This window comes from Lytechinus variegatus, chromosome 7 (genome assembly GCF_018143015.1).
Source record: "Lytechinus variegatus isolate NC3 chromosome 7, Lvar_3.0, whole genome shotgun sequence".
In the NCBI taxonomy this organism is placed as follows: domain Eukaryota; kingdom Metazoa; phylum Echinodermata; class Echinoidea; order Temnopleuroida; family Toxopneustidae; genus Lytechinus; species Lytechinus variegatus.
The window spans coordinates 19,979,529-19,992,486 of NC_054746.1; the positions used below are offsets into that span (position 1 = coordinate 19,979,529).

A 12,958-nucleotide genomic window follows, 5' to 3' on the forward strand; every position below is an offset into this window, starting at 1 on the left:
GTGCTGCAAACCTCTCCATTTCTGTCAAGGAAATCATAGTGAGCAGGTCGGTAGTGCTATGAACCAACCTAAATTCAAAATGTTAACTTAAAATCATGGAGTATAGTTGGTTGTTGACAACTGCTTCCATAACCACACTGATAAATGCTTAAAACAGAGATTGGCTCATAGTTTGTTGGATTACCCCTTGAGATTCTCTTGTGTACTTGAATAACAGATAAGTCTTACAGTGCTATGGGAATATTCCCTCTGTGAAGCATCGCTGAAACAGATTACAGAAAAGACTAGTAAAATTCAGCACAGAACTCCTTTAAGGGTTTAGAAGGGATCCTGACTACAGGACCCTGAAAAAATTACACTAACTGTGTTCGCAGTTACACCTTAAATAAAACCATGATTTTCAGGGGGCACATTGTTTCTTAAATGCTACTGTTGATCACTAATAGTTCAAAACACAGAGTATGGCACTTCTTCTAATTCTCCTTGTCGTCCTCCTCCACTTTCTTTTACTCATCTACTGTAATATCTGAAAATTCCTTTTCTTTCCTCTGTTGAAATCTTCCTCTTCTTCCCCTCCTTCTCACTCTCTTATTGTCTTAGACACTGTTCTCACTACCGTCCTAAAACTAGTTAACTAGAAACTAATGAGAATGGTCAAAGCAGTCTTGGAAGCGATCTTTCAAGCTGGTTCATAAAACCACCTCGCGATGTAGTTTTGAAGATCGCTTTAGCCTCGTTAAACTGGTTTTAGTGTGAGGACACAACAGTTCTTCATGAAGCGATCTTCGCAAATTTCGAGCACACTTCTCTACACACTGTGTGTGGAATGCCAACACTGCGGTTTCAAAGTTCGTGCAAAACATGTCACCCCACTGAGTGTTCCCATAGCAACAAAACTGCTTTACGTGAAGTGGTGTTGAAAACCACTTTCAGGTGATCAAATGGGAACGCTAGCAAAGCAATCTTCTAAACTGTTTTTTTGAACTGGTTTCCAGTAAACCAGTTTTATAAAGTATAATGAGAACGGTGTCTATGTCTTACTTATTTCAGTCCTAGTATCCTAAATACCCATATCATACATCTCACTTTTTTCATTTTCTCTACTTACTCATCTTCTTTCATACTCACTGTGTGAACTCACCCACAGAACCAAGTTCTACACGTTTCTTCTTTTACACCTTCGGGCATTTGGGCCGTTCAGCATTATTCAGACGTTTAGTTTTGACCAACAACACGTTCTGGTCAATTCTAAAATTAATTCAGATATGGCGACATGCCTATGAGCAAACTATGAGAGAAAGAGAATATTCTAATTGTCCAGCAGTTGCAGGCTTTACGCTGACAACAATGGAGATGCTTTAAATAATTGATGGCCTTGTATGAGTCTTCTCCTATACATAAGCATCCCTGGTGATCCAAATGGTCTTAATTTTTTTCTGCCTTGATAAATTTGGAAATTATCATAGTGAGCCTTTTTATAAAGTTTTCTTCATAAAATTATTTCTCTTGTAAAATTAATTTGAAATGATTTTTTTTTTACTCCTAATGCAGCCAATTTGTTAAAATCCCCTTTTCTACTTTTTTTAAGTCGGGCAATCAGACTTTATAATAAATATTAATTAAATGAATAGATTCACAATCAAGACATTTATTTTCTTAATATATCAAGGTATATAAATGTTTCAACATTGAGTGATTTCCATTCCTTCTTCTTTTGGGGTAGTTTGCAATGGAATATTAAAATATTGTATGACATTCATATGCACACAATACATATTCCCGACTGTTGACAAAACTGAGCAATCTTATTTCACTCCACCTGACAAAAAGACATGGCAGAAAGACAGTACGAAATGAGTGAAAGAGCGAGAAATGGCTGGTAAATAAATCTTCATTAAAATGCTGTCTGAGGATAAGTTTGACTGAAGTATTAAAATGGAATTATATTTATCCATTTGGAAACTTGATCTACGTACTGGGAATTCCAATAACATTTTTGCAGAGACAAAGTGAGTGCACTCTATCAAACACTTTGAAAAATGTCAGGCGGTTCACAGCAAAATTGGAGAAAAAATTCTTTATATGATTAAGTACCAACGGACGAGAAAGAAAGAGAAGAAAGAATTAGAGAGGGGGAAAGAGAGAGGATATCAAGCAGCAAGAGCTGGAGTTTCCCTTTTTAATCTTGAGCTAAGTAGTGAATATGGTAAAAATGAGAATAGCATTTCTCATAGAAATTGACTTTATGTTGCATAATTCTTATACATTATCATATGAAGTGGGATAAATTATCGAAATAAACTGGAGGGGGAAGGACTTATCACATCACTTTGATCTAGGAGTAAAATTCATAACTCATATCTGACAAATTAATTTTTTAGAGAATGCAAATCCATGACATCGTTAGTAACCAAACACATTTTAAAGGTTGCTTATACTAAATTCCTTCCAAGGAATGCGATAAATCATTCATACGAAATGAATAAAAAATTGCTTAATATTTCTTTTCTCTTTGAGAGAAAGATTTTAAGACAGGGGTCCTGTTTCGTAACGGACTTGCAACTGTTGTAACTTTGCGATTATGGCAACTACCATGGCAACAGGGCTCAGCAGCCAATCAAAATTCAAGGTTGCCAAGGTAGTTGCCATAATGGCAAAGTTACAACAGTGGTAATTCTTTATTGAACAGGCCCCTGATGTCAATGACTTTGTATCTTTGATCTACCATGGCCACCTAGATGGGTGTGTTTTGAAAATGATCAAAGCTTTACAGGATACATACATCAGTCAGCATTTAAGATCATTTTCACAAGAAATTGTTGAATTCGTAAAGGAGTAGCTATGCTTAATTTCACAATAATTTTCATGCATACTCTGTTGAGGTTCATCCAAACAATCGGTTGCGACATGGCAGTATGGTGCGAAATGGGTAAGTGAATTGTACAAGATTTACATGTCCTTGCATTGAAAATCTTTCCTTATTGCAAGAAGATTACATCTTTTTTCCACATACAGAATAAGTCTCACACATTGAATTTTTGCAAAAATCTAAATATCTATATTTTTACCCCAACCGATTGATACAACAATTTGGATGAATGGCTACAAGTTGGCATCATTAGGAAAAGCATTCAAAATTTCTACAACTGTACTGCATGTATGTATTGATGTACTGTTAAAAGTCTGCACTGTTCAAGATTTGGCAACAAAAGCATGAACACTTTTAAAGAGAAAATAAATAAAAAGAAAGAACATAGCATATGGTAGAAAAGAAGCACAGGAGAAAAGAAGAAAAAAGAAAGCAATAAAAAAGTTAAAATGAAATACAAAGAAAAATCAAGAAAGACAGCTAATACAGACAGAAGAGAGAAGGGGAGGGGGGGGGGGTAGATAACAAAGTCAGAAAAAAGAGAGCAGCTACTTGCCTCAGAGAGATATACATGTGGCATACAAATTGAATATGTATCAACTGAGATCCAAATCTGACTATGATTATTTGAACATGCTGAAAAAGCTAATGTAGTTATCTTTGGATATAAATTTGTATTAGCAATCAAGCCGGCTCATACTCCTTGACCCGCAAAACAGAACAAATAACAAGAAACATCTTTCAATTTCAATGCTCAGAGCACAGATTGGCAATACCACCCATATACATAAACAAAATTCAATCAAAATGCAAATAAGAGTGGGTAAAATACCTTAATGTACTTATCTGCCAAACAAAAAGATTGTATGTGGGTATGGGGGGAGGTTGTCTTTGAAAGGGTCGTAGCTTTCTCTCTACCCGTTTCCCTTGATCATGAACGCCAATATCAAACCAATTTAGGCTAAGAGCACAATATGTCAGTATAGCTTTATCACGCAGCACAATGATGTGCGACAGTACGAGATGGGCGTCACAACGACGTACCACTGCCCAAGAAGAGAGGACAATAATATTGTGAAGAAATCTTCGGCTTTGGCGATGCAATATGACGGACCGAGCCCCTCATTGAATGAGAGTTTGTAGTGGCTCGGCCTTGTCTACCAAAGTGCATCTGAGGTTAAGATCATGTCACTGCCTGATCCCCACCCTGACTCTGGAGGATGCGGATTTACCGAACAGGATGTTTTTCAGGATAAGAGGGAGATGCTTGGCACAGGGAGTCTTTTATTTTATGGGCCTTTTATTCGTTGTTGAAGTCCAGTCAAAATAGCAATTCATCCACAGATATATTAAATGAAAAAATTGTCTGTGTTGGCTGCATCTACTTAATTTTGGGAGGAATCTCAAGGTAGGAAATATTGCCACTTCATCCAAAGCATTTCACTGTGTTATCATAGTGAATGGGTGGTTCTATAAAAGAGAACTTACTTTTTCCAGGGGCAGACGCAGATTCCACAGCATTTCTCTAATCCAGTGAGATTCTTCTCAGCTTCTCTCATGTCTGTATTGATCTGGTCCATACCCTCTTCAATCCGATCAAGTTGCTCTATTATTCGACAATTGTAAAAAAAAAAAAACACACACACAAAGGTTTAAGCATGCATCCATAATATCAAACAGAGACACTAAAGCTATAAACAACTGTTTGACTGCTCAATTGATTTCATGAAATGTATTCATAAAATGTATTCATTACAGTCATAGTTTTATACATTATTTTTGGTTAAGTGCAATTTCATTATTTAATATGCTATGATAATTTTGAATATTGTTAAAAGAAGGGGTCAATTCGTTTCAGCTTCTGTTGCACAACAGTGCACCTGTCGTAAAGAAAAATTTATTGTGAAAGAGTTCATGGGAAAATTACATAGCAAGACTATGATTAATGACAAAGAAGCTCTATCCTACATTAGGAAAATGTACTTTTCAAGTGAACCCATTTTTAGATACAAACGTTTCAGCTTCCTGTACCTAAATTTTACCAACAGACAGAAAAATCCCCTTTCTCCAAGACGAGTATTCTTTCATCTTCTTTTTTTTTTTTGGGGGGGGGAGCTTGAATCACATTCATGATTATTTTTCGATTATTCAAGACTATTAAAGTTATTTTCATTATAACACAGAATTTGATTGGCAATATTATATAATTCAAAATTCTACATTGTAGAGTGACCCTTTTAGAGCCTTTTAATAGTCCATACTGAGCCAAGTGCATATTTTCTACCCCCACCCTGAAAGAACAATTGAAGCAATAAAAATAAGAAACTAAAATATTAAAAAAGAAAGAAGTAAATAAACAAAAACACATAAATTTATTAATATTACAGAGATAATAATATAAATAAAAATTAAGAAATGAAAAAAAAACACATACAACAGGAAAAATAAATAAAAATACAAAGAATCAATGTAAAAACAAAACAGTTTATGAAAAGTATATACAGTATAACAATTAATATTATAAAAATTTACCTTAAAAAATGCACTGCATACAAGAATTCACATTATCTATAGCATGTTAATTCTATATGTTTACTCTTGCAATTACATGCATGAATTACTTTTTATCAAAATATGTTAAAATCCAAATAGAGCAACCTAAAATACCTATTCAAAATGATACCTAGATCCATAAAAAACATAGAAATATAAAACATGATGTAATATCATCATGTCTCTTTTATTTTATCATTCGGTTTGCATATACTGTATTTCAATTCAAATGTATTTTTTATTTCATAGTGAAACTCTCAACTCTCTTGACACTGTACAATGCCAATGTGTTGTCAAATGAGTTTCATTATTGGAGCAAAAATATTAAAATATTTTGAATTTCATAGAAATAACTATGCTACATAAACTAAAACTGAGAAGGAAATTATGTGACATTATCTGCTCCCTCATTTGCATGCTAATTGAATTAATTATTTGCAAAATAAGATACTACCAAATTATTTAATTTCTTTTTGTTTATGTCTGATTTTTAGTTAAGTTTTTCTATTCCTCAAAATCAAAATCAACTTGATGGGGAGCAGACTTGGCCTTTTGTATAAAATAGACAAATATAAATATCATATAAACATGCATTAAAAATATTGTGAAAATGAAATTTAAAATTGCATGCAGTGATTGTGTTAAATTCATGATAAATGGAGATTTCCAACTTTGATAAAAGCTGTATGCATGCATATGAAACAATGGATGAATTAACATATGGGAAATACAAAATTGTTTAACAATGTATTGCTAAAATGTAACCTGGATAGATTAAATCACAATCATAATTCTAAATGAATTAATTGAAGGATATTAATGATAAGCCAAATGTTAATGTGGACTACTTAAGACAATATGAGAACAAGTGAACAATGAGATGAATGAACCATTTATCAATGGACAGACTATAAACAACACATGGAAATATCACATTCTGTTATGTCAGGATCCATTGTGACTGCAAAAGCTCAAGGAACTTCAGAAAATTAATTATTTAAACTTTAATTCATCTTGACAGAGAACAAATAGCAATCATTATCAGAGATGAAATTAGGCTATAGTATTTTACCAAAACAGAAATAAAGATGTGTTTATGCCTTCTACTTGGTTATTACATTGGTTCTTGACATTTTAAGCAGCAGTTCTATATATTCAGCATTATCTCCAAATTTTCTTTCATAAGCAACCTATTTCAGAATATATTTCATAAATACTTGACCATCTGTTGCACAACAATGTTGTAAAGAAAAATAATTGTGAAAGAGTTCATGGGAAAATTAAATAGCAAAACTATAACTGACAAAGAAGCTCTATCCTACATTAGGGAAATGTACTTTTCAAGTGAACCCATTTTTAGATACATACTGAAGTAGACATTAACTGTTAAAATAGAAGCTCTACACCAAGACTATTTCAAGCTAAAATATTCGTTAATAAAAGACATCAGTGTATAAATAATCATTGTACCCTTTACTCACATCTACGACTGTCATTACTAATACTATTCTGGAAGTATTTCCTTATAAATCTAATAATAATCATATCAATACATTGACTGGATTTGTCCTAAAATATATCCTTCACTACTCTACGGTGATCATACATACGCTAAGCTTCTCTAAATCAGCATATGAAGCCAAGATACAGGAAGATAAGAAAATTATTGATTATCTTAGAATAGAATGAATGAGAATGCATCCTCAAAACACATACTGATTCACCAATTTGGCATCACAAATATGAGAGCCTTGTAGTATGAATTGAGGGTAACGCATGTCAGAAATACTATCTTACTTCAACCAGGCCGAGAATTTTTCCTTTCATTATTTATCAGTCTCAGTCAGGCTGCTTGTCTTCAAGCCTGAAGTGTATAATTATCCATTGATCATTATCAGGGTATCGCGTTTCCTGTTATGATTAAGAAAGTCTATACTATGTTGACAATTTTCTGAGATTTTTCAGGAATTGTCTTTCTGAGACAAATAAATAACAAGGGTTTGAATCCCGTTATTTTTGTAAAAGTTATTATCACCATTAAAACAAAGTGTTGAACAGATCAACTTATTAATTAAATAAATGTATGGCAAATTAGTGACAGCATTCTCCAAATAAATGAATTTATTTGCATGTAAAATCACAAATCTTATCAAATAAATTAAGTTTTCTGAATTTTCATACTTCACAACATAACTATTGTAGGGCAGGCACATCTGGTAATCAATTGGAATAGTGACATGCACTTTGGAGGGATTTACCAAAACTTTAAAAGGCTTTAATCTGATAACCTATTTTTTGCACATCCTTTGATCTCCCCCAATCGTTTCCCCCATAGACTCCTGATGTGAGAAGCTGCGCACCTAGTATGATGCAAGGCCAAGGTCATCCATTTTGGGGATGAATGGGACTCTTGAGTTTGTTCACACAAGAGCAATTGTAAAATAAGAATATTTCATTGTACTATCAAGGTTTATATGCAAGTGTAAATTCCAGCTCTGGAAGCAATCATAATAAATTGGAACAGTCTTTAACAAAATCAGCACAGAAGTGTTTGTTTAATGCTTCCCAAGTGACTGTCTTTAGAAAAACATTGATCATAAATTATGCAAATTTATGATCAGCATTTAAATGAAAATGAGAAAAGAAGCCATCATGTTTTAACTTAATGTGCAACAAAATCCTAATGTTGGCTTGAAAATAGGAAGCATACATACACCCTAACATTAGTGGGACCAACATTCTATCCACATACTCCCATGAACTGTACACCCATGGGCTGGTCTATCTCTGCTTTATTACTCCATACATGTTTTATTGGGTAGATACCTAGACACAAGCCATGTACAGGAATACTAAATGGCATATTTCAGCCAAATGTGGTATTAGGTGATGCTTGGTATTCGATCAAATATAACGACTATGCTTCTTCATTGCAATGAAGACTTCTCACCCTCGTGTGGAAACACTGAACTAAATCTAACATAGTGATCTTGAAATCGATAATTCCAGCTACGCCTCAAAGACATGCATGTTTATTGGCAATGACAGTGAGTGAATTCTCAAGTGGAAACAAAATCATTGTCACCAGGGTTTTAACAAGTAGGAAACATTATGGATGTCGTGAGTTATATGGGAAGAATTTGGTGATTTGGATGTCTGAACATAACTTATAGGTTTTTATTTTGTGGTTTCAACATTTCAAATGTTCTCCCTAAGAGATCCTTTTAGTTTCCAAACTGCATCTTAGCTTTATGATGGAGTACGTGGTGAATTGGTTAAAAGTGTTATTCATATTTTATGTCATCCTTTATGTGAGATAATCAATTTATCTCTGAATACTGGTATTGTACCTGACAAATTAAAAATCGCCAAAGTCATTCCAGTTCATAAAAGTGGATTAAAAGATAGTATATCAAATTACAGACCTATATCTATTCTCCCCTTCTTTTCTAAAATCTTAGAGAAATGTGTGTATATACGTGTATATAAATTCTTGGACAAGTGCAATATCATTACTCCAAAGCAGTTTGGTTTTCGTGCAGGTCACTCTACATCTTCTGCCATTATCGAGTTAATACACAAAGTATCAATTGCCTTTGAAAAAAAAGAAATAATGATTGGGTTGTTTTTAGACCTTAGTAAGGCCTTTGATTCTCTGGATCATAATATTTTATTAAAAAAGTTAGAGAGATATGGAATTAGAGGTGTTGTATTTGAATGGTTTAAAAATTATTTAAGTAATCGTAAACAGTATGTATTATTAGATGAATGTGAATCTCAGATGATGACAGTAAGGTGTGGAGTGCCCCAAGGCTCAATATTAGGCCCATTATTATTTCTTTTATTTGTAAATGACTTGTGCAATATTTCTGAACAATTTGAGCCAATATTATTTGCGGATGATACTAGTGTGTTTATGTCCCACCATGATATCATTACTCTACAAAATAACTTTAATACTGAATTTGACAAACTGGTTGTCTGGCTTAATAATAATAAACTTGTACTTAACATAAAAAAAACAAATTTCATGACTTTCACAAAAAAACATATTGATGCAACCCAAATAAAATTAAAAATCAAAGACTCTTTCATATGTCAAGTCAAACAGACAACTTTTTTAGGGGTAACTATTGACAATAAACTAACATGGAATGAACACACTAGTGTCATCTGCAATAAAATATCCAAACGTATCGGTTTATTTTATAAACTGAAATCTTTTCCCAAAGAAACTCTAATGATCTTATACAACACATTGATATTGCCACATATGTATTACTGTATTCTTACATGGGCATGCTCTAGTATGCAAAATACTAATAGACTTTTTGTGCTGCAAAAGAAAATTATAAGACTTGTTTATCATAGCCAATACCTTGCCCATACCAGCCCTATATTCTTTACTCTAAAGACTCTGAAAATGCCTGATATATATGTTTACCAATGTGCAATATTCATGTATTTATGTATCCACAAATTATTACCAACATCTATCATATCATATTTCCAACTGAACAGAAATATTCATGAATATCAAACTAGGCATTCAAACAATTTTCATTTTCCCTTAACAAAAACTTCAACTTACCAAAATACAATTTTTTATAAGGGTCCATTAATCTGGAATGAATTACCATTAACAATAAGACAGAGTCCAACGCTGAATACTTTTAAAAGAAAAGTGAAATTTTTACTATTACATAGGTACCTTTAAATTGTAACAGTTTGATATTTTAAATAAGAATGTATGTGTGTGTGTGTGTTTGCTGGTGTTTGATTATAAATGGTGTATGTGTGCTGATGTGAATGTATGGGTGTTAGATTTAAATGTACTGTTTTCAATTCATTTTAATTTGCTATTCTTAATCAACAATTCAATTTTTAATATTTTATCTGTATGGAGATTGGCTTTTATATAAGGCTTTGCCTTTCTGCCTCTCCTAATGCTTTCATTTGTACATTTGTATTGTTTGTTTTTATATGTTTTCTTTATACTCCTTTACATGTGTGTATGTATATCTACATTGTTTACATGTATATGTTTTTTAATGAAAGTATTGAATAAATGAAATGAAATGAAATCAATAACATTAGAAAGTTTCTCTGAATAGCATATACTGTCCATTAAACGGACCAATTTCTCTTGTAACATATTGAATATTTTTATTTCCAAATAGGAATACTATTAAGGGAAAAACATATTTGAGAGCACTTTGCAATTCTATAAATTTTCAAAACAAATATATAGAAAGAAGAAAATAGACATGATTGAAAATGCTAATAATTTATGTCTTTCAAAAACTTCATATAGCATTTATATGACTTTGCAATTCATGGACGATAACTTTGTGATAAACTAAATTATGTTTTAAAAAATGCTATCTTTACAAAAAACTTTAAAAAAAGAGAACTGATTAATATCAAATGGAAGTTAGTTGCAGGGATGGATTAGAATAAGGTTGGATATTGCATTTAGTCGGCTCAGTGAACGTTCTATATTATTATCAGGTCAATTAAGCTTCATTCTGACATAGTGCAATGCTTAGAAACAAAGTCCAGCAACATTTTCTGGAAAAACAAAGCATTAAAATTAGACTGAAAGATTTTGTTGGTAGCAAGGCAAAAAAAAAAGCTGTTGCCCGATCATACTTAGGGGGTGTTGCAAGAAAATGTTTGCAATCAATCGCAAATATTCTGTTGTAATTTTACAGTTGATTGATTACTTTTAACTATAGCCAATCAGATTGCAATCCTTGTTTCATGGAGCAGATTAGCAATCAATCGCAAATTTGCAATTAATTGCAAGGCAAATGCTTGATTTCAAGAACAAAAATAGACTTGCAATTGATCGCAAGTTTCTTGCAATGCCCCATTAGAACGATAGTTAGCATCAATAAACTTTGAGTTGTGCAGGTTTTGGGGACAAATTCATAACATTAACTTACACACATTAGTCTACTCAACTCAACAATTTTGGGGATTTGATGCATGCAATGTTCATTGATTAGCATAAGTGAGGTGATTGTGAGTTGCTGAGCTTAATCTTACTTTATATGAAAGAGGTGATAGAAGAATAATAAACATTTTGTTTCTATAAGGAACATCGTGTTTCTTGGAAAATGATGTGGGAGCGTCATTATTAATTCAAAATTCTATACATGTACAAGTATAATCAACTTTCTCAAACACAACAAAAAAATCAATTCTACTTAGAAACATTGCAATGTTTTCCAACTTGAATACCCAATAGATATGTTGTTGATTCTTTTTTCTTGTTGACTAATAAATTTTCGTCATCTTATCCTTTCAATCTATCAACCTGAATTCTGAAAAGATTACTTGTTGATTTTTTTATATTTCAATTTTCAAGTTAAAAAACATAAATAAAACTTTGAAATATGTTTTTTTCTTTTGAACAAACAACTGAGGAATTAAACTGATTCCATATTAAAGCAAATATTGGAAAAATAGGAATTTCATTATTTTGAAATAAATTACTAGTAAAACTTCAAGGGAAATGTGGTTCTTATATAGTCTAAGCATACTACATACATGTACATGCATGCATACCTATTACACCTACATTTGTATGTAATATAAGGACATTTCAATAGCCTCACATTTTAAAAAATATTATGCACATATTTTACTTTTATAAAATCAAAAGAATTTTTATTTGTTCAATTGTTTTATGAAATCCTCTTCTCTAAAATCACCTACAATTTTCTATCATCTTAAAACATGTTTAGTATTTTTGAAGAAAAAAAAAGGATTTAAGCTGGAAACATGTTATTTAAAGTCCACAGCAACACACACGTGTTAATAAATACATTAAAACATGTTTAGTATTTTTGAAGAAAAAAAAGGATTTAAGCTGGAAACATGTTATTTTAAGTCCACAGCAACACACACGTGTTAATAAATACACACTCTGAGCACTAAGCACTAACACTAAACTTCAATTAACAACACTTTGATTAGCAATGATTACGGAATACATGTTAGGCTACACTACACTACATTTGGGAATGGTTGTAACTGTACAGGTTATGTTATAGACTACGCCATCACAACTACGATTTAGGAGTTGGGTAGGGTTAATGATGGGGTAAGGGTGGCGTTAATAATGGGGTAAAGGTGGGGTTAATGATGGGGTAAGGGTGGGGTTAATAATGGGGTAAAGGTGGGGTTAATGATGGGGTAAGGGTGGGGTTAATGATGAGGGTAAGGTTGGGGTTAATGATGGGGTAAGGGTGGGGTTAATAACGGGGTAAGGGTGGGGTTAATGATGGGGTAAGGGTGGGGTTAATAATGGGGTAAAGGTGGGGTTAATGATGGGGTAAGGGTGGGGTTAATGATGAGGGTAAGGTTGGGGTTAATGATGGGGGGTAAGGATGAGGAGCAAGGAGTGGTGTGATGGGGGCATGGGGACAAGCACAGTCACTATCTTATCACCTCCTTGTTCATCCAGGAGAACCAATGTCTTGATACCCGCTTCCTTGCTCTACATTGATGATGGTAGCAATCACGTCA

The 12,958-nt window shown here is 32.8% G+C and overlaps 1 protein-coding gene across 4 annotated transcripts in view; it reads right to left on the reverse strand.

Annotated features, from left to right (window-relative positions):
* The window catches only part of LOC121418685 (synaptosomal-associated protein 25-like), a 67,142-nt gene that overhangs the window by 33,635 nt on the left and 20,549 nt on the right, over nucleotides 1-12,958 (reverse strand). For 3 of the 4 annotated variants that reach the window (XM_041612666.1, XM_041612668.1, XM_041612669.1), the window contains exons 3-4: nucleotides 12,881-12,929; nucleotides 4,358-4,475 (exon numbers count right to left, since the gene is read on the reverse strand). In XM_041612666.1, the coding sequence (XP_041468600.1) occupies nucleotides 4,358-4,475; nucleotides 12,881-12,929 (167 nt within the window). The remainder of the gene's footprint in view (nucleotides 1-4,357; nucleotides 4,476-12,880; nucleotides 12,930-12,958) is intronic. The other variant, XM_041612667.1, reaches the window with a different exon arrangement.